Here is a 23,048-nt window from a genome sequence, read left to right on the forward strand (position 1 = left end):
CAGCCCCTACTCCCTTTTTAAATAATTACTAGGAAATGAACCCAGAGTTTCACACATTCTAAGTAAACACTCAAGCATATACCCTCAATGCTCAAACCCAGGTTACTGTGATGAGGAGGCACGTTTAGTGCAGCTGGTGTGCGTCCCATACCATCATGAACAAGTGTAGCTCCAGGGATAGAATACAAGTCACCCAGGGTCTGCACTTGACCCGAGTCTCTACCCAAATCGCTGCCAGACAGCCTCAGCAGCCCAGAGCATAACAGCTAAAAGGAGACTGTGGACAGATAAGCGAGAGCCCTCCCCCTCCCAGAAAGGCCAGGCACCAGGTGAGACGCTTCCTAAGGACATGACCCTGCTGCACCTCACGGGTACAGATGGGAGAAGTTATGCACTCCTCCTCCCTTAAGAGAAGTCCAGGACAGTGCAGCTCCCAGGAAGGATCTCCCACCTTCTTCCATGAGAACATGAACCACCATAAGTACCCACTCCTCCCTCTTGCCTAGCACAGGCAGCCAGACAGTGCCCAAGGACACACTTTCCCTGACACTAGCTGAGCTCTTGACAGGGTGGATAATTAGGGAAATAGACCCAAAAGGCTCACAGAGCAGCCAGACACTGCAACCTGGCCAATGTGGTCTTTGCTCTCCAGAAAGGGCAATGGCTCCACAGGCCCAATTGACACTAAGTATCACATGGCAGTCACCAGGCACGTAGGCACACCAGCATGCCAGTGTTCCAACAGGGCTGGTCCAACTGGGCATAAGGGGCCTCTGATCTCCGTCACAGGAAAGAAATCACGGAGGTGTCTTGTCTGGGCAGAGCAGCCTCAGGAGTAGGAGGGACCCTTGCCGGCAGCTAACGAACCCAGAGGCCAGGAGAAAGCATGCAGCACTGGGCCTGCTGGGCTAGCCTCTGAAAGAAGGCTTCTGCAGATGGCTGGAGAGGAAATGAAGAGACACTGTCAAGTGACAGAACGGAAGGCAGTGCTGCCATTGGAAGGTGATGACTCCAGAGCCAGCAGGGGACAGTGTGATTATAAGACAGCTGAGCTCAGGCAGTCCCCATCTGGCCTCGTTTCTCAGAGCAGCAGGAAAGACAGCCAGCAAGCCGGAAGTATTAAAACAAGGGCTGCTTGGATCCCACAGGGCTGTGCCCAAGCTCCAACAGCTCATCACCCCAACCATTTCAACCATCAGTACCCAACTTCCCTGGGACCTGGAAAGACATGGCCACCATGAAGAGGGACATCCAGGCCAAGACTCAGGAGCTCACAGCTGGTGGTGACAACTGAAGGGCACCCCAAAACTGAACCACAAATGAGGTAAGTCAGCAGTGAATGGCACCCCAGAACAGAGCGGTATACAGAAGGGACAGCAACAGGGAACACTTTGCCCTTTCTATGTGTTGGAAAACAGTGCCCAGCAGCTCTGGCCTCTGGTCCACTCAGCCTCTCTCCATCCATATCTGACACAGATGAGTCACATGGGATGCTTCAGGGGTCCCAGCAGGACATGAATCTTCCAGTATGATGGGGTTTGAACTCAGTTCACCCTCAAAGGTTATCATCATCTAAAAGTGGTTGTTTCCTTATATACACAGAGCCCTGGAAACATGCAGGCCAGTGCAATGCTGCCGCAGATTCTCAACAGTCCACAATGAGGCTCGGCCTCCCTTCCATACAAAGCACCCATTAAGCCTAAACAAGAGCTCCTCACCACAGCACACAAAGGAGCCTGCCTGCCCTATCCTCTGAGGACTCTGAGCCAGGAAACAGAGACAGCACTGGAAGTCAGCAACCAGGGGCAAAGATAGCGGCAACACACCCACCTGAGATTCAAGCCCATGGTCTGGTCCAGTTTCTCCCAGCTCTGCAGCTTTGCAAGCAGCTTCTAGAAAAACAATTATAGTCATCAGCGTCTCTTGCCCAGCAACTGTCATGTGAAAGCTAACAAGGACAAAGGAATTGGAGTCCCCCATCCTATCTGAGATCAGAGGTGGTTGTGCGACTTTAGCAGCTGTACATACATGATTCACCTAGGCCTTGCTCCTTTCTGCCAGGCCAGGCACATTCCTGACATTGTAAGGGTGCCACAGTCCCTCAGAAGCCTGGGCTGAGTGCAAACTCAGTCCTTACTCACAAGGACAGATCTCTCTTGACCTTCCAGGCGCCTCTCTCAGAATGCTAAGCCCTAAGCAGATGAACTCCACTCTAGAGCCAAGTTTTCCCCAATTCTATGGCAGGCCAGGACTAAGGATGACTTAGATGGATCTAGCCAGCCATGATGGGGAGACAGGACCAACTACACCTGTGTGCCTGTTCTATACCAGTTTGAACCCCTACAAAACAAAGTCACTCAAGATGGCAAGATAGCCAGCAAGATGGTGAAAGACTCACCAACATGCCTGGTGAGTTGAGTTTGATCCCCAGATGCACAGGGTAGGAGAAAACCTACTCTCTCTACTGCCCTGGAACATCTATACAATGTGGCACATACAATACACTCACTCACTCTTTCTCATATACATACTTATATACACACACAAGCATACATACACACATACACTTTGACACACTCACTTTTTCACATACATACATATACACACACACACAAACATCCATACACTATGGCATGAGCATTCACTTTCTCACATACATACATACACAAACACACACACACATACAACCATACACTATGGCATGTGCGTTCACTTTCTCACATACATACATACACTACATACACAAATATATACATGCATACACATACACTATGGCATGTGCATTCACTATTTCTCACATACATATACACATACATACACAAACATAAACTAAAAACTTTAAAAAGGTAGGACAGGTGCTCAGCTACTAACTTTCCTATGGCCATTTTCTACGTGTTTCCCTGCCATGTCCTGACTTCTTTCTATAAGACAGATGAGGCATGGACTGACTCAGGGTCAACAGCCAGCACACGTTCACATACAACTTCAAGCTAAGCAGTGTGATTCTACACCATAAACCTCGAAAAATGTCAAAGACAAAACATTAGATCTAGGTGTAATATAAATTGTGTTGGTAAATGTCATGTGTTGTTGGCACTTGTTGAAAGTGGGCTCAGGGACCAAGGTGGCCTTCCTTGCTTCCTTGTCTAGGACAGGCCGGTGTTGTAGAATATTAGTTAATATGTGTTAATATGTGTTACGTTTGTTAATGCTGTGGAATATTTGTTTAATGATGTAAAGATGTGTTGAATTCTTTTATGTTGCATTTCTTTAGAGCTGTGTTACACTGACTGTCTAAAACACCTGATTGGTCTAATAAAGAGCTGAACGGCCAATAGCAAGGCAGGAGAGAGAAATAGGCTGGGCTGGCATGAAGAGAGAATAAACAGGAAGAGAAGAGAGAGGAGGATACCGGGAGCTAGCCACCCAGCTACATATCCAGACACAAAATAAGAAGAAAAGATATACAGAAATTTTAAAAAAGCGAAAGTCCAGAGGCAAAAGGTAAGTGGGATTAAGTTAAGAAAGGCTGGCTAGAAATAAGTCAAGCTAACGCCGGGCATTCAGAAGTAAGAATAAGTCTCCATGTGATTATTTAGGAGCTTGGTGGTGGGCCCCTCAAAGAGCAAAGAGTAAAGAAAATTCAACTACAGGCTGAACCCTCTAGTCCTGCAACAAGGAAGAAGAGAACTACAAGCTGCTATGGCATTAAAAACACTTGGCGCTGGGTCATGGTGGTGCACACCTTTAATCCCAGAGCTCAGCAGGCAGAAGCAGGTGGATCTCTGAGTTTGAGGCCAGTCTGGTCTACAAAGAGAGTTCCAAGACAACCAGGGCTACACAGAGAAACCTTGTCTCAGGAAAAAAAACAAAAACAAAACTTGGCCCTTGAGAATAGCTAAAATGGGAACTATCCAGCAAAGGTAACTATTGCTTATTCATGGTATAAAAGCGCCTGTGGTGAGAATATGAAGCCGGAAGCACCCAAATCGCTCCACTGGGAACCCCAGCAGGACTTCCAAGTCATCCCTGCGGGATGCTGTAAGCACCCAATCGGATGCTTTATGCTCCGTACTGTGTGCTGCTTCTCTGTATCAGCTACTTGCTATGTTTTTCTTTTACTTTCCCTTGCTGTACACTTAACAAACTCACTCATTCAAAACCAAAAGAAAGGCTCTCTGGACAAAATGCCAGGGAAAAGGACAAAAAGAGCTCCAGGTCTTTTGCCTCCAAAAGAGGCCTGTCTGGGACAGCATGAATAGACAGGAGCTGCAGCACCAGCTGGTCACAGACAACTCTGTAGTAGCACCAGGCCCTCAGGTGCCTTGGACTTTCATAAGAAGACAGAGATGAAACTGGGGAGATGGCTCAGTCAAGCAAACAGCCTACCACACAAGCATGAAAGCTGAGTTTAATCCGCAAAACTCATCTAACCAAAGCTGGGCATAGGAGCAGAAACCTAAAATCCAACACAAGATGAGAACAAACAGGCAGAGACCTGGAGCTCACTGCTCATCCGGCCTAGCTGAATTAGAAAGCTCCAGGTTCAGTAAGAGACTCTGTCTCAAAATATAAGGTAGAGAGGTCAAGAGAGGCCTCTGAGGCTCTAAAACAATGAACAGAAACTGCGACTGCTATTGGTTGCCCACCAGAATTCCATGGTGAGACTTTGTTGCTAAAGACAGCACACACTGGAGACCAGAGAAGTCACACTAGAACTGAGCTGATGCTTTCTCTCTACTAGCTAGCCCTTGGGGTGCTGCAAGGGACTGTGCAGGCTGCTAGGGAAGAACTGTTATCAACAGCCTTATCCAGCCTTAGAGCCTCTGTGCACAATAATAAGCAACCAAGCAAAATGAGCCTAAGGGTGCAACCATGGCAGGTACGTTACCAGGGTAACCAACTGCTTTCTGATTAGATTTGATGCTCATTCCAGAAGAGGGAGCTCCCATCTGGTAGGTGGGGATGTCATGGACCCTAGTACAGAAACAACAGCTATTGTACATAAAGGATCTGTCAAGTTGCCTCTAAAGAGCGGCATTTATGCCCATGGAATATACCGCTGTCAGCTGTAATGGAAGAAGCTTCTATCTGCAACAGTCAGCAGTGACTACAGTCTCAGCTGACTGCACTACCCACGACACCACCACAGCGACCCCATAGCTGACCAGCTACTGTGCTTGACGGAGATGCCCAGGGTGTTGCAGACAGGCCAGAGGCTAGCCCTGGAGACATGGCTCACCCACTACTCACCTCCTTCTCCAACTCCAGGTCAACCAGAGCTTCCTGCATCTTCTCCTGACGGCCCAGCTTCCTCTGCAGACCTTCCAGCTCTTCGGTGAGCAGCCCGTTGGTCTCCTTCATCTCCCTGTGGGGCCAGAACAGTCATGCCAACAGCCACACATGTTGGGGATGAACCCAAGGGACAGTGAGCCCAGGCGGCCAACTCCCAGCTAGGGCAGCAGGCTGCGCACAGGCCCTCACCTCAGATGAGTGTTTTCCTCACGCAGCCTCTTCAGCTCACGCTCTATCTTGGGCAGACGCAGCAGCTCAGACTTCATGCTCTTCACCACGGCTGCATCTTGCTCTTGCAGGCACAGCTTCTGCTCCAGGTCCTGTGAGAGGCAAAGAGGAAAAAGGAGAGTGAGCAGCCAGGAAGCACGGCAAACAGAGCCTCGGTAAAACAAAGAGGCTAACCTGAAGAACACGCAGGCTTCCAGCTACAGAATGAATGACCTAGAGCAGGCAGAAGGCCTGGGACACTGAGATCATGAGGATCACTTCAAGGAAGAGAACATGGAGATGCCAGGAGCTAGGGAGCTAACTCAGCCAGTAAGTACTTGCCACGCAGGAAGCATGAGGTCCTAACTCCGCTCAACCCACACAGTTTAAAAAAAAAAAAGGCAGGTATGGTAACACAGGCCTTTAATTCTAGCACCTGGGAGGCAGAAACAGGAGGATCTCTGTGAGTTCAAGGCCAACCTGGTCTACAAAAAGATTTCCAGGACTGCTAGGGCTACATAGAAAGATTTGACTCAAAAATAAATAAATAAAAATTTTAGGGGCTGGAGAGATGGCTCAGTGGTTAAGAGCACTGGCTGCTCTTCCAGAAGTCCTGAGTTCAATTTCAGCAACCACATGGTGGCTCACCATCTGTAATGAGATCTGGCGCCCTCTTCTGGCATGTGGGCATACATGGAGGCAGAATGTTGGATACATAATAAATAAATAAAATCAAAAAAACTTTTAAACTGAAATTTGAAAAAAAAAACTGGAACAGTGGTACACAGTTGTAATTCTAAGCAGAGAGAGGCCAATGGAGAGTCTCAGTCCAGAGAAAGACCCTGTCTCCCACCACAAAAAAAAAAAAAGGGGTGGGCCGGGCGGTGGTGGCGCACGCCTTTAATCCCAGCACTTGGGAGGCAGAGTCAGGTGGATCTCTGTGAGTTCGAGACCAACCTGGTCTACAAGAGCTAGTTCCAGGACAGGCTCCAAAGCTACAGAGAAACCCTGTCTCGAAAAACCAAAAAAAAAAAAAAAAAAAAAAAAGGGTGGGTGGGGAATAATATCCTGAGGAACAACACTGTCCTCAGCACCCATGTCAAGTTCACGACTGTCTGTAACTCCAGGCCCAGTGACGGCATCATCTCTGGCCTCCCTGTAACAGCTGCACGCATGTACCCTCACACTCACATGCACATCCCCACACAGAGATAGATACAAAAATACACCTAATTTCTAACTAATAAATCTTTTTCTCATCAAAGCCATGGGAGCCACAGAGGTCTTCTACCTTGTCCCGAGCATCTAGGAAGCCTTGCAGGCCTAGGCTGCTATGCTGCTCAGGGGCGCCCTCATCATCACCTCTAGAGCAGCCCTGGACCCCACCTCAGGGCCAGCACACGCACCACTGTCCTACTGCCTGTGACTATCCACATCCCCTCCAAATGTGGGGCCCTCTGGTCCCCAACAGCAGGTGCCTAAGAGCACAGCACACCTCTGCCTATGGCTGGCTTCTGCTGTGCCAGTGGTGAACCTGCAACAGTTGCTTTTGTTCCCACTGTGTGACAGACCTTCCGACACTGCACCTGTCACCCTGGCCCTCCACAAGGTAGCACTGTATATAAACCAGAATCAAATCAAATCAACAAATCTTCATGGAGCCCAGCTCCATCCAAGTGACGGGAACAGAGTGACAGAGAGGACCAACTGGTCAACCTCTATGAACAAGGAAATAATGAGAGGTGGGCCAAGGATTACAGAAGGAACAAGAACCAGGAAGAAGGTAACTAAGAAGGCAGGGAGTGGGGTCTAGAGAAAAGGCTCAGCAATTAAGAGCACTTGCTGCTCTGCCAGAGAACCCAAATTCAGTTCTCAGGACCCAGACAGGCAGCTCACAACTGCCCCTAGCTCCAACTCCAGATCTCTTCTGGTCTCTGCAGATAACACAAACCCACACATATATAGAAATAAAAATAAATATTTAAGCAAATAAATAAAAAAGAGACAACAGAGCCAGGTTAAAAAAAAAGTAGCCAGAGATGCTGGAGAGATGGCTCAGTAGTTAAGAGCACAGGCTCCTCTTCCAGAAGTCCTGAGTTCAATTCCCAGCAACCACATGATGGTTCATAACCATCTGTAATGAGATCTGGTGCCCTCTTCTGGCATGCAGGAATATATGCAGACAGAACACAATATACATAATAAATGAATCTTTAAAAAAAAAAAAAAGTAGCCAGAGGCATAAGGAGCTAAGCCCACCCTCTAGGAGCAAAGCCCACCTTCTACTTTGGAGCTGCCCATCCCCACCTCCACACACACACACACACAGCAGAGGCAGCAGGGAGACAACTGACACAGCCCTCCTTCCTGGCACTGGATAATACCCTAAAGGCAACAAGAAGCCATGGAAGAAGCTCAAGGCACCAGCTCTCCAGCAACACCCTCTAGAGTAGTGGTTTTCAGCCTTCCTCATGCAGTTCCTCATGTTGTGGTGACCCCCAACCACAATAATACTTTTGTTGTTACTTCATGACTGTAATCTTTCTACTATTATGAATCATAATATAAATATCTGTGCTTCCTGATGGTCTTAGGCAATGCTGTGACAGGGTCACTCACAACCCACAGGTTGAGAAGTCCTGCACTGGAGTAAACGAGCCTGACCTTAAATCAGCCATGCTTCGGGGTGAAAAAACTCCTTCTTGTTGTATAAGCTGGTCACAAACTTGTGATCTTCCCCTCTCAGCCTCTCTGGAGTCACAGCTGTGTCCTGGCCCCACCTCTCTAAGCCTCAACTGCACGGTCCTCTGTGTTACCTTATCCCATGGGTTTCTGGTGGGCCTTCGTCACTAGGTGCCAGCTTCCTTGATCACTCACTGTGATCAGCAAAGGACCTGGCATCCACAAAATAATCAGCCTGCACCCTCACGTACCACTGAGCACGCCTCTATTCAGGAAGGTCTGTGATTGACAGGAGGGCTGGCCCTACCCCTACTCCGTGTAGGAAGCTGCCCAGGCAGACAGGAAACGCCTACCTTAATCTTCTGTTCCTGGTCAGCTTTCTCTTCTTGACTGACCTGAAGTTCCTGAATCTTCTGATTTGCCTCCTGACATTTCCTGTGAAAGAAAGGGAAAGTAGATGCAAGGCCAGTCCATAACATCCCTCAGCCTGAGCCCCGGGATGAATGCAAACACATACACCTTATGCAGGGAGACCCCAAGTCCTAGGCCAGCCTCTGCACATGCTCTAAGACTGGGACACTGATGAGGTTACAAGGGAGCCCAGGCTAGCTGTGGCACTACCTAGTTCTCTGTCCACCACTCAGTCCATGGTGTCAGCCAGCCGTGGTGCTGCTGCAGGTATCAGAGACCACCTGGGCCTGCCCACACTAGGGGTAGAACATTCCTCAGGAAATACCTGCCTAGGGTAAGCGCCAGACCTGCAGGGCAGAATCCAAAGCCTCCTGACTACCACCTACTAACCACCATAAATCCGTGTCCACTGTGACCTATAACTGTTTGCCCAGGCACAGCAACCTGTGCCCTCAAAACCTAACTTAGCTTGGCCTTCCTCTGGAAGCCAGCTCCAAGAAGGCACTTCACCCCAGGAAGAAAAGAACTGAGCCGTCACCCCCTTATTCTGAGGCTCACTTCCCAAGTCCAGAGGCCTCACTGTGTGCCCCTTGTGTGGTCTGTGACACGGTTGTCTTGGGGACTGACACAGGCTAGCCATGCTCTCACCGCTGCTGCAGGTCCAGCTGCTCCTTCAGTTCCTGCTTCTCAGACTCCAGGCGCTTCACTTGCACCTTCTGGTCCATCGCACTTAACTGCATCTCAGAGACACGCCCCTTCAAGGAACTAATCCTCTGCAAGTGGAGAAAACTGGCTGCTCACTGGGGTCCTGTCTGCATGCAGACTAAGTACCCAAGCATTGCTTTCACACACAGAGACAGAGGAGAAACGAAGGGCATGGCACCTCCCATGTGCTCCCCAGGGCAGAACAGAGCCCACTCTCCTGGAGCACACGGTGAATAGACAACACACCCTCTCACAAGCATCCCAGCCAAAGGCCTGTTTGTGCTCTTCATCACTGACATAGACGTGAGTCACAGCCAGGTCCTGTAGGAAAGCAGGTCGTAGCCACATCTGACCCTCTGATGTCCATTAGCATCCATACAGAGTACCAACCACATCCAGCGCCCTGGACAATGAGTGTCAACCTCAGCCTTCTCCACACCTCAGACCTCTGTCACACTCTAAGCCTCCTTAACGCCTACATGCCAACATTCCAACAGAAGGCAACCCAGGATGGGAAGACCACAAGGTCCTGGCAAAGATACAGGCTGTCATCAGAACTTGGTTTCAACTTAGTGCAGGAGTACAGGCCTGGTGTGCCAGCTACTATGGAACCTGAGGAAAGTGAATTAAAAGTTTAAGCCTCTGACCAAGCGGGGTTGGTACACGCCTTTAATCCCAGCACTCTGGAGGTAGAGGCAGGTGGATCTCAGTGAGTTTGAGGCCAGCCTAGTCTACAAAGGAAGTGCCAGGACAATAAGGGCTACATAGCAAAACTCTTTCTTAAAAAATTAAAGGAAAGAATAAAGAAAAAAAGAGTGAGAGAGAAGTTTAAGCCCCTTGAGGCGCACAGAATAGGCTCAAAGCCAATCTGGGCACCTTAACAAGAACCTATCTCTAAGTAAAAAGTAAAAAGAGGGTAAAGCAGAGTGGCACACACTTTTAATCCTAGCACTTAGTAGGCAGAAGCAGGCAAACTCTGTGAGTCCAAGGCCAGCCAAGACTATACATTAAGACCTTGTCTTTAAAAAAAAATTAAAGTTAAAAAGAAAAAATTAAAGTTGGCTTGAAGAAATGGCTCCGAGTTAAGAGCACTGGTTGTTCTTCCAGAGGTCCTGAGTTCAATTCCCAGCAACCACATGGTGGCTCATAACCATCTGTAATGAGATTTGGTGCCCTCTCCTGGTGTGTAGGCAGAACACAATATACATAGTAAATAAATAAATATTTTTAAAAAGATATAGCTCAATAAAAAATTTAAAAAGATCTATAAAAAAATTAAAGTTGGAAATAGAGAAATAGCTCAGTGGTTAAGAACACATATTACTCTTTTAGAGGACAGTTTCCAGTATCCATATCAGCTGACACAACAGCCTATAATACCAGTTGCAGAGGATCTAATACCTCTGGCCTCCAGACTCCATGGGCACCTACATTCATGGGCACATACCTACATATGTGTACATGCAAACACATAAATGTTGATAAAAATAATTTTCTTAATCTCAAAAAAAAAAGAGAAAGAGAGAAAGAGGGCAAAGATGTAGTACAACGGTAGAACAACTAACTGAAATCTCCTATGGAGGGTGGGGGGGAATATAGGGAGTGCAGCTCAGTGGTGAGCACCTGCCTAGAATCCCCTGGTGAGAGGCTGGGGTGTGACTCAGTGGTAGAGCATCTGCCTAGAATCCCCCAGTGAGGGGCTGGGGTGTGACTCAGTGGTAGAGCATCTGCCTAGAATTCCCCAGTGAGAAGTTGATATGTGGTCCAGAGGGAGCACATGTCTAGAATCCCTACCATAAAAGCCCCCCAGGATGAAGCAAGCAACCTGGGTTAATGAAGCTAATAGAGACCCATAGTACTCAGAAAAAGTGCATGTGACAACACTGAATGTCTACCCAAAGAAACCCGCAGGAACCTCCACCCTTGCTCTACCCATACCTCCCCAGCAGATCTCCCCAGCTGCTTTCCTAGAAAGAGCAAGTTGGCCTAGTCACTCAGAGAAGCCAGCCCACTTAGAACTGCTACATGAATTAACATTTGGAAACAGTGGCCTGAAGCCAATTGCAGAGAAATCTCACCAGAGTGGGCCCAAAAAAGACCATTAAGTGATGTTGGATGGCCCTACATTGGAGTCCAAAGTGCTCTCGCTCTCTCTCTCTCTCTGTGTCTCTCTCTGTCTCTATCTATCTATCTATCTATCTATTCATTCTCCCCAAGCAATAACTACATATATATATATATGCGTGTATAGACGCGCATATATATATATATATATATATATATATATATATATATCTCTAAGTAGCGCCCTTAGGATGTACCAGTGTTATATCCATGTCCTGTGGGAGGCTGGCTAGGGGAACCCCACATCACAACAGCCTGCACCTTATCACAACACACAGACTATGACAGTATTAAGAACATGTCCAGAAACAGTGCGATGGCACACGCCTGTATTACTAGCTGGGGAGAGGTGGAGGCAGGGGGATCAGAATCAAGGTTATTGCTACATAATGCTATTCTCCCCAGGCAACAGCTGCTATCTTCTTGACTTCAGTTGCTCCTGCTTACAAAAGATCATCACACTGGGCTTGCTGATTGTAGACAGTGTGTCACAGAAGGGATGTGGAGGGTCACTGGAGCCATCTGAAGCATCCAGCCACTGCAGCCATTCTTCTCACACAATCAATTCTGTACTAAATTTGCATGTGGCCTGGGGCCTTGGGGAGGGGCTAGAATACAGAGGCTGGGAAGGATTAAAGGAAGAAGGAGCCATCTACACAGCTGTGGGGAAACCATCATCCATATTGGGTGCAGAGATGGCTCAGAGGTTAAGAGCACTGACTGCTCTTCCTGAGGTCCTGAGTTCAATTCCCAGCAACCACATGGTGGCTCACAACCATCTGTAATGAGATCTGGTGCTCTCTCTGGCGAGTAGGCACATATGCAGACAGAATACTGTATACATAATAAATAAAAACCTTTAAAAAAAAAACCCACAAAACCATACTGGGTGCAGACTTCACAGTTTCCTGTCAGTAGCCTGTCACCCATGCTCTACAGAAGCATAAATTCACTGGTTCCCCAAGAGTAACTTCATTATCTTTGGCTGCATAGCTAGTTTGAGTCCAGCCAGAAATACATAAACCCTTGTCTAAAAAAGAAAAAGAAAAAAAAAAAAAAAAAAACCACCAAAACCAGGGCTGATGTGGCAGCTCAACAGGGAAAGCTAGCCACTCAGAAAGGACTCTCATAAGAAAGGAGAGAAGCCAACTCCAGAGATGACTCTGACCTCCGGAGATGCACCCATACACGTCACACTAGTAAGAATAAAGTTCACCCAGGCAGTGGTGGTCACACCTTTAATCACAGCACTCGGGGCAGAGGCAGGCGCATCTCTGTGAGTTTGAGGCCAGTCTGATCAACAGAGCAAGCTCCAGGACAGTCTCCAAAAGCTACAGAGAAACCCTGTCTCGAAAAACCAAAAAAAAAAAAAAAAAAAAGAAAGTACAAAAAATTAAAACAAAAAAGAACATGTTCAAACCAGACCACAGTGCCCACATCTTTAATCCTAGCACTTGAGAGCCTGAGGCTGGAGGCAGGCAAGTTTGAGGCTGAGTTAGACAGTAAGTCTGCAGACAGGCTGGGCTATATAGTGAGACCCTGTCTCAAAAATAAACAAGGAAAATCAGGGGGCTGGAGATTTGACTCATGGGTTAAATGCACTGTCCACTTTTCCAGAAAACCTGGGTTCATTTCCCAGCACCCACAGTGGCCTGCAACTGTCTATAACTCCAGGGCACCTGATGGCCTCTTCTGGCCTCTGCATACAGTGTACTCAGATATAAGCAAGCAAAACACTCATACCCATAAAATAAAATCTTTTTTATCAGGAAACTAGAGAGATGATCCCATTAGGAGGGGGCTTGCTGCACACATGAGGCTGAGTTCGGATCCCCAGCACTCGTGTAGTGTTAGGTGTGCTTGCAAGTTTTATGTCAGCTTAACAAAAGGAACAGTCATTCCAGAGGAGAAAGCATCAACTCAGAAAACACTTCCGCCAGACTGACCAGTGAGCAAGCCTACGGAGCTTCTTACTCATTGGTGATTGATGTGGGATGACCCAGCTCACTTTGGGTGGTGCCACCCCACAAGGGTGGTCCTGGCAGGGTGCTGTAAGGTAGACTGAGTAAGCCGCGAGGAACAAGCCAGTAGGCAGAGTTCCTCCATGGCCTCTGCTTCACATCCTGCCTCCAGTTCCTGTCTTGAGTTCTTGCCCTGCCTTCTCTGCATGAGGGACTGACTGCAGGCTGAAAAGCACTCTTGCCTCCCCAAGTTGTTTTTGGTCATGGTGTGTTGTCACAGTAACAGAAACCCTAACTATGATACTAGGTGCGGGACCACACACCTGCAGTCCCAGTGCTAAGGAGGCAGACAGCCAATCAGGCCAGGAGACAGTTCCGGGTCTACTAAGAGACCCCGTGTCACAAAATAAGGTCGATAGTGACCGACAAAGAACCTCAACAGCAAGTTCATGGCCTTCACATGTGCACAAGGTGTGTGCACCTACATACAACATCGCCTCACAGTGAGTGCCACCTTTTAGAGGTCTCTCTGACTCAGTGACACGCACAAGGTATTGAGTGCTACGACAGGGACAGCCTGCCCTAATGAAGGACAAATATCACGGGGGAGGGACGCATCAGCAAGTGCACAGATGGATGGCAGAACAGCAGGGCAAGGGTGGGGAGGTGATAAATCAGGGCACATGACTGAACACTGCAGTGGAGGGCTTGTGACTCTGGGCTGTGGGCCTGGAAAGGCTTCCCAGAGGAGGGACCGCTGACCCTCTTCTACTCTTCACTGAGGTGTGCAAGGTCCTCCTCTACCGCGGAGGGGCCAAGGACCTGGGCCAGGTCTCTGTGAAACAAGAGCCCACTCGTCTGGAAACAGATCACGGCTCCTCTCTTGCCAAGACTTGCTTCAGAAGACAGATGCGCCAACAACCTTAACATGCTCCCTGGCGCTGCAGAGGCAAAAATAACCCACAGCCCGCTCCGAGGATCTATCAAGTGGAGAAGGTGCGGGCACAGAATACCAATGACGCCAGGCGGCTGGCCCCTGGAGCTCTCAGCTGTTCCCTTCTGGCACCTGTGATCTTGAACACAGGGACGGGAGGTGGGGGGGGGGCCAACTCCCTCCATACCCACACTCAGGCAACCTCCAAAACAGACCAGCAGCAGCTTCACGGGACTGCGCTGCACCTGCACCCTGGTTCAAAGGCAATCTCTGATGCTAACAGAACTCGCTCCTAATCAAAGACATGCAAATTCACAGGCACCTACTTACAACGTCTGGGGAAAAAAGAAACAGAACTTCCAGAACATTCCCTCCCTATCCATGACAGACAAGATGATAGCAACACCAATACTTCACAGTTGCTGTTAACACAGCCCAGCAAGTAGCAGCAGCAGCCAGAGAGTTTCGCAGAGGGTAGTTTGCCCAAACAAAGCAATGTTTGGGAAGCCAATGGGTTCACACAGGAAGCCATGTACTGTACAGATAGGAGAACACAAAAACAGTGGACTGGCCAACTCTTGGTTCACATTATAAAGAGCAAATTCAGAATGTAAGGCAGCTCATCCCAGGATTACAGAGATTGGGGCAGGAGGATTGTCTCAAGTTTGAAGTCAGCCTGGATTACAAAGTGAGGCCTTGCCTCTCACTGGCCCTGTAGAATAGAAAAATTGGTGTTTGTACTGTGATTACAACCCCCCAAACACAGTCACTCATGATATGTGTGTTTAAAATAAAGATCATGTGGAGAGACAGCTCAGTCAGTGACGCGTTTATCACATAAGCACAAGGGCCTGAGCTCGGAATCCCAGTACCAGGGAGACAGAGACACTAGTTCCTATAGTTCTCTGGCCTGCCAGTCTAGCCTACTTGGTGAGTCCTAGGTCAGAGGGAAATCCTGTCCCAAAATACAGTGTCGGATGGGAGAGATGCGGGAGAGATGCTGGAGAGATGGCTCAGCAATTAAAGCGCCTGGGCTGCCATGGAGAGGATGCTCACAACTGCTTTTTCACTCCGGTTCCAGAGGATCTGATGCCCTCTTCTGGTCTTCATGGGCACCTGCACTAATGTGCACATACCTATATGCTTATATATAATTAAAAAGAAACCTTTGAAATAAAAACAAGGTGCACAGCACCTGAGGAAGAACAGCAAGGCTGGTCTCTGGCCTCCACAAACACACACACACATGTGCCCACCCACATGTGTACCTGTTCACACACAAACAGATAAAAAAAAAAGACGATGTCTTGCTGTCACCACGGTATTCATTCTTTTTTTTTTTTCAAATATGTGTTTATTTATTATGTATACAATATTCTTTCTGTGTGTATGCCTGCAAGCCAGAAGAGGGCACCAGACCTCATTACAGATGGTTGTGAGCCACCATGTGGTTGCTGGGAATTGAACTCAGGACCTCTGGAAGAGCAGTCAGTGCTCTTAACCTCTGAGCCATCTCTCCAGCCCCGGTATTCATTCTTTTTGTCTTAGAAAACAACCACCTGTACCAGGGCGAGTCTCGGTCTCAGGTGCGGCCTACGCTCACCTCCCTGGCTGTAGCTAGGTCATCCTCCAGTTCCCGAAGCTGCTGGTTAGTAGCATCCAGGTTCTGCTTGCACAGCCTGTGGCACTCCAGCTGCTCCCGCATCTTCTCTTCCGCTGCAGCCTCACGCTCCTGGAATTGTCGAATGCGTGCCAGGAGCTCCTGGTTACGATCTACCTCACGCTGTGGAGAAGGAAGAGCTTGGTCAGGGAGTGTGATACACAGAGGAGCTAGGCAGGCCTATCAGCCACAAAAGGACAGAAACAGGACAAGATGAGAGACCTGGATGCCAGGGCTCCCGGTGCGGCAGCATGGTGCCTCCCACTCTGAGAGGCAATTGGCATGGACCGCACTACACACTCGTCACACCATCTGCTCACCGCCACCCTCCTTGCAAGAGGAGATAAAGCATAGAAAATCTACAATTCAGACTTGACCTTGGAATGAAGCAATGCTTCTGCAGCGCCAGCAGATCTTGTCTGGCCATGCTCAGGCTGTCATTAAAATGCGTTGAGACTCCCCATGGAGAAGATGACTACAGCAAGGAAGGGACACGAATGGCGGCCTGCAGGCAGGGCCACTACTGCCCCAAGTGTCCATCAGACACACCTTCGGGGCCACCACACTAATCTCCAGGGGAGCTCTGTGGCCCAGAGAGGTGGGGACAGTACTGAGGTTCAGTCACACACACTGTGACTACCATCACAGAGACATGAGGCTTATGTCAGCCTTGGGCCTCTCCAGCTGAGCCTGGGGACAGATGCTGAGAATGGTCACTCTGCCCTCAGCAGAAGTCACCCTACTCCTACTCAGAGCCACCAAGAACTTCAGCAGGCAGTCCTGCTCAATGAAGGAAGATGTCACTTGTGTCAAAAACAGAGCTCCAGCCCGAGCAGTCCCAGAAAAGTCACTGACAGTCTGACAACTCCAAGACCTCACCCCTTAGAGTGTTTCTGAGCAGGACAGAAGAACAGGCCTCTGAGAAGGCAGCTGGGAGCCAGAAGGGCCAAGACCTCGCTTTGCCACCACTTCTGCCCTCTGTCTCCCCAGGAGGGGCCTTCCAGACCCAGTCGCCAGTCCTCACTAATGTCCCCATGTCCGTGAGACCTCATGAACACTGCCCACCAGAGACCTACGGCAGCAGACAGGCTCTGCCCTTGAGAGATATGCTCAAGAGGCAGGACCAGGCCACCAGTACAGGACATGGCCCAGGTAGGACAGATCTTCCTGTTATGCTTAATCTTGGTTGTCAACTTTGCAAGACTTAGAATGGCCTAGAAGACACACCTTCAGGGATCTATGAAGATGCTCCCTCAGAGGCTGACCTAAGGAAGGAGAACCCACCCTGAAATGAGCAGTTTGATCCAAGTCTGGGGATCAGACTGAATACAAAGGAGAACACCGAGCACCACCATCCACCTCTCTGCTTCTTGACTGGGTGTGACGTGACCAGCAGCCTCCTGACCCTGCTGCCACGCCTTCCCACCATGGTAGACTGTGCACCCTTGAACTGTGAAGCAAAATAAACCCTCCCTTCCTTAAGCTGTTTTTGTCTGGTATTCTGTCACAGCAGCAAGGAAAGTAACCAACATAGGACCCTAAAAAGGGGACTTCAGTCTTAACTGCCAAGCCAGGACAGCACACCACAGCCAGCACTCTATATGCCAGACTTAAACTCACCTAACTAGCACCACCCCAGGGAAGACGCCAGTCATTCTCACAAGGGAAAAAAAAAAAAACAAAAAAATGTGATGGGCACATCAGACAAGGATAGGGCAGATGGCCATCACAGGGAAGGGAGGACTACACGGACTCTGAGTTCTGATGCATGACCTGAGTCACGGGGGCACTTCCATTCCATCCAGAGTCCTAGATTATCCCTGCAAAGCTGGTAATAAAACTGAAGCAGGGGAGTATGGCCCGGTCAGGAGTGCTTGCTTTGCAAGCCTGAGGACCTCAGTTCCATCCCCAGAACCCACATAAAAAGTCAAGAGTATATGGGGACACACTTTTAGTCTTAGCTGTAGGGAGGCAGAAAAAGGAGGATCCCCGAGGCCCACTGGACTATGAGAAAATCTATCAAAGGAGATGGTGGCATTCCTAAGGATGACACTAAGGTCACCTTATTGCCTTTGCATGCATGTGCACCCACACCCACACATACACAAATAGTCAATTACAGTTTCCTGCGCTGCACATGCCCCAAGTCACAGGGCTGCACTTCCCCACAGGCCCACCCCCATGCCAGGGCACTTTCATGAAGCTCTGGTAAGACACAACATAGACCCCAAGACTCCCTGAAAGCCTGCAACCTCTTGAGCCTATCACCCTATCCTACCCCTACCCCAGCACCCATTATTTCTTCCAGATCTGCACTGCAATTATTCTAGAGAAAAGAGGAAACAGAGGTCAGTCAGGGGCAGGTCTGCCCACGACACAGGGTCACCGAGCAACAGCCACCCCAACAGCTCCCTCTAAGGTTATTCCCGCTTCAAGTCGCCCTTCTCCAACGTGATAGCATCAGGTAGCCCCGCCAGCTGGGTCCCAGTTTGGCACAGCCTGACAAGTACACGGAGCTCTCTACCCCTGGGACTGGCTGGACCCACCTCGTAGTTCCTGGCACTGGTGTTGGCAGCTCGCTCCAGCTCCACTCGAGCCCTCTTGTGGCTCAGCTCCATCTGCATCTTCTCCCGCTCCACTTGGATGAGGTAGGACTTCGAGCGGATCTGCTGTGCTCTTTCCTCCAGCTGAGCAGTTGATACCAAAGAGAGAAAAAAAGGCTCAGTAGTCACGTCAAGCAAGGCAGGTGGCAACCTGCAAAGCCAGCACTGAGGACAAGCAGGCTGAGGCAAGAGTACAGGTACATAGCAAGATCCTGCATCAAAAATTAACAAAGGAAGGAGGGAGGGAAGGAGGGAGGGAGGGAGGAGGGGAAGGGGGAGGGCGGGGGGGGGGGGCAGGGCAGGGCTGAACTCTGCATACTGCTCCAGCAAAGCACTGTCCTAAGTCTGAGTTTCTATTTGGAAATGAGTGGGAGGCAGCAAGAATGACCAAAAAAGAAAGGGCCTTGGGTCAGTTCAACAGCTCTTGTTATGAGCTAACTGTCAGCCTGAAAGGATCTATTACAACCTGGCAGATGGGCCTCTGGGAATGTCCGCAGAGGAGTATCTAGAGCTGAAGCGGGAAGACCTACCCACTGTGGGTGGCACCATTCCCTGGGGTCCTGGACCAGGTAAGAGGAAAAAAGGCTGAGCAGCAGCTCGCGTTTACCTCTGTCTGCTTCCTGGTGTGGAGTGATGTGACCGCTGCTTCAAGTCAAGACTGCCTTGACTCCCCACCCTTCAGCTTCAACAAAATCAACCCTTTCTTCCTTAAGCTGCTTTTGTCAGGGCATTTTATCAGAGCAACAGGAAAAATAACTAGGACACCTGAGTTCAGACCCTCAGCACCCACATAAAAGAGAAAAGTCATAGGCCGGGCATGGTAGCGCACGCCTTTAATCTCAGCACCTGGGAGACAGAGACAGGCGGATCTCTGTGACAGCACAGCTCTATAAGAGAGACCCTGTCTCTAAAAACAAACCAAAGAAATAAAACAAAAGCAAGGTGCAGCTGTGAGCATCTGTAACCCAGTACTAGAAAGGCAGAGGCAGGCAGAAGATTCCCCGGGGCTCACCAGCCACGCCAGCCCCGTCAAACCAGCAAGCTCCAGGTGCAGTGAGAGGCCCCATCTCAAAAGAATGAAGTAGACAGCAGTTGAGGAAGACATCCAGCCTCAACCCCTAGCCTCCGTATACACGTGTACATGTGTGTCCACACAAAGAGCAGGAAGAGGAAGACGGATGGATTTCAAAGTGACACCGTGTGAGCTTGTCTGAAGAGAGGATGCATTTGTTTTTCTACAGCTAACAAGATACCTCAAGCATGGCGCCTATATCAGTGTGAGCCGACTGTTCTGGAGCTAGGCATCTGGATGCCAGGGGCTCCCAGAGCAAATGAAGCTCCTGGCTCATCACAGAACAGCTCCAGAGAAGAGGGGATATGGGGGGCGGGGGGTGAGTAAAGAAGCCCAGCCTAGAGCAGCCTGGCATGGTCACTGGTGCACTGACAGGACCAGGCAAGGCTGAAACATCACTGTCCTCCTTGGACCCAGAAGCCCGAACCCAAACTGGAGCTCTTCCTTTAGGAGACCCGGTCCCTTTGCAATGGTATCCATCGGAGCATTCCGAGGAATCAGAATGGGTGAAATAGAACTACAAATCACAATAAACTTCTGCCAGCAAACTTCACCCTCTGTGGGGCCAGGCATAGTGGTACATGTCTTTATTCCCAGTACTTGGGGAGCTAAGACGGGCAGATCTCAGTGTGTTCAAAGCCAGCCTGGTCTGCATAGTGAGTTCCAGGACATTTAGGACTATACAGTGAGACCCTGTCTTAAAAATTAAATAATATATATTAAATAATTAATAATTAAATAATATATATTATATAAGTAATATATATAACCACACTGTAGGAAATGACTCAATTGAAAAAGGACACATCTCCCAAGTATGAGAACCTGAACCCACATCAAAAGTACCTACCCAGGGGTGACCAAGGCAGCCTCTACCTAGCATGGCTCAGGGCAGACCGTGGTCTCCAGCTACAGCTCAAGGTGATAAATGCCTATAAGTGTCTGTAGCCTAGCTCATGCCGACCCACCCACTACCCAAAGCTTGAGCTGGCCCAACCAGGCCAGATGTACATTCAAAGCCCCATGAAGCAGGCCACTCACCTGCATGTTCTTCTCATACTGCAGCTGCAGGGACCCTGGGGCAGAGGTGGACATGTCCAGGCCTGAACCTCCCTCCACTCTCTGAGAAATGAAGCTGTTCAGAGACCTCAAGGTGGACAGGACTGTGGTGTTCTCCCCAAGGTCTTCCATGGTCACACTCCTTCCAGGAGACAAAGCAAAAGTCAGAGCCGGCCTTCCTATAATGCTGTCTGTTGGCACAGCCTGCTCCCCTAGGACCATTGTGGAGTCAACCACCATGTTTTCAACGTTAACCTGGAGCCAATACTGCCAACGGTGCAGAGAGAAAATGAGGCACAAAAGCAATGCCACACAGTATGTCTGGATCAGCAGGTAGAGGCCAGAGGTTCAGCTACATGAGCAGTAGGCTAGCTTGAGCAACATGAGACTCTGCTTTGAAGAAAGAAAGGGGAAAAAAGGAACCGGGTATGGTGGCATAGTCGTTAATCCCAAAACTCACTCAGACAGAAGCAGGCAGATCTCTGAGTTCAAGGCCAGCCTGACATACACAACAAGTTCCAGCTCTATTAGGTCTGCATAGAGAGAGAGAGACCCTATCTCCAAAAAAGGGGGGGGAGGTGGTAAAAGAGGGCTCAGTGTTTAAGAATGTTTATTGCAGCCTGGTCTACAAGAGCTAGTTCCAGGACAGGAACCAAAAGCTCCGGAGAAACCCTGTCTCGAAAATCAAAAAAAAAAAAAAAAAAGAATGTTTATTGCTCCTGCAGAGGACCCAAGTTCAGCTCCCAGCACCCACATCAGGCTGATAACTGTCTGTAATTCCAGTTCCAGGGTATCCAGTGTCTTCTGGCCTCCCTAAGTACTACATTCATGCACAGACACATGCACAATTTGAAATAAAAAATAAACTTAAAAACAGGGAGAGTGAGATGGCTCAGCGGGTAAAAGCAGTAGCAACCAATGCTCGACAACCTGAGCTCTGCGCCCAGAGCCCTCAGAAGAGCAGCGCCATGGTTCTTCACTCACACCACGGTACCCATGTGCCTGCAGTAGAAAGACATGGTGTGAATCCCCAGGAACCTGGACACAGTGGCCAGTATCTGTAATCCCAGCATTCCTACTGCAAAATGTGAGATGGGGACAAAAGCATCCTCCAGTGCTCACAACACACACACACACACACACACACACGAGAGAGACAGAGAGAGACAGAGACAGAGAGAGAGATTGCAAAACGTCATGCCACAACCCCAAGCTGCCACCTGAGGGCTCATCTGCAACCAGACAGGCAGCTGAGAGGAGGTGCTCAGAGGTACAGGGACACACCTCCCAAAGCCACACTCACCACAAATGTGGCCTCTGGGAATCAGAAACAAGCACTTGACAGTCAAGTGATGGTGGCCCCAGCAATGCTGTTACCAGCAATGTTGCTCAATGCTTCCACTGGGGCTCACATAAAGAGAGGTCCTATAGGTTCCTAGCACATACACTTAACTAAGCCTCACCCATAAACCCCCTTGGGTGATAGCCCACCTTGGAAAGGAACCGGAAGGGCCATGCTGGAAGGTGTCATTGTTGACACTCACTGGGAGCTCCATCTGCTGTGCATGGACACACACCAGCTCACAGCACGTCGGCCAAGCCAGGCTTCTTGCAGAGTGCTTTTTTTTTTTCGTCCTTTTTTTTAAACTTTTATTTTAAAGTTTCTAGAGAGATTTTGTGTGAGTCTGTTTTGTATCAAGAAAAGCTCTCTTTATAATCCTAGTTGACCGGGAAATCCCTGTGCAGAACAGGCTGGCCTCAAACTTGGAGTGCCTGTGTTAACGGTATGCACTACCACTCCAGGCTCTTCTTTAAAACCTGGTCTTGCTCTCTGGCCCAGGGTGGCCTGACACTGTGCTTTCAACCTACAGGAGTCAGCTGCTGCACAGCCCCCTAAAGCACCGCTTCAAACTTCACCTCAACTTTCCAGATCCGGGGCAAGGAGCATGGAAGACAGACAGGACACCAACGATCCTGGCTAGCCTGTGAGCTGAGAGTCAGGTGAACTGTCCTTTGCCCCTAGCCAAGTCACAGCTGGGCAAACTAAAGGAGGGAAAGTATGGCTACTGCCACAGGCCTGTCATCCCAGACACTCAGGCATGAGCACAAGTTCAAGGCCCGGCTAGGCAGGTTAGTAAGACCTGGTCTCAGAGGGCTGGGGCTGCAGTGCAGTGCTAGCGCATTTGCCCAACATGCAAGTCCTCGTTATGGCCCAAATGGGGGTGGGGGGAGCAACCAGTGGTCATCCCAATACCTGGCCATGCCGGTGTCTTTTGGGTTCAGGTTGCTTGGGGTGAAGAAACAAGACAAGGAGCAGGAGGCTGAGCGGTGGTAT

At 49.3% G+C, this 23,048-nt stretch overlaps 1 protein-coding gene across 1 annotated transcript in view; it reads right to left on the reverse strand.

Moving 5' to 3' along the window:
* Positions 1-23,048, reverse strand: part of LOC121464955 (mitotic spindle assembly checkpoint protein MAD1) — a 319,326-nt gene that overhangs the window by 290,873 nt on the left and 5,405 nt on the right. The window contains exons 2-9 of the mRNA XM_041678089.1: positions 20,696-20,855; positions 18,526-18,666; positions 15,923-16,102; positions 9,244-9,368; positions 8,538-8,619; positions 5,485-5,615; positions 5,254-5,368; positions 1,831-1,892 (exon numbers count right to left, since the gene is read on the reverse strand). Coding sequence (XP_041534023.1) covers positions 1,831-1,892; positions 5,254-5,368; positions 5,485-5,615; positions 8,538-8,619; positions 9,244-9,368; positions 15,923-16,102; positions 18,526-18,666; positions 20,696-20,845 — 986 coding nt within the window. The 5' untranslated portion in view covers positions 20,846-20,855. The remainder of the gene's footprint in view (positions 1-1,830; positions 1,893-5,253; positions 5,369-5,484; positions 5,616-8,537; positions 8,620-9,243; positions 9,369-15,922; positions 16,103-18,525; positions 18,667-20,695; positions 20,856-23,048) is intronic.

The sequence above is a fragment of the Microtus oregoni genome, unplaced genomic scaffold (assembly GCF_018167655.1).
Source record: "Microtus oregoni isolate MIOR12 unplaced genomic scaffold, Mior012 000029F_ref0000214, whole genome shotgun sequence".
NCBI lineage: Eukaryota > Metazoa > Chordata > Mammalia > Rodentia > Cricetidae > Microtus > Microtus oregoni.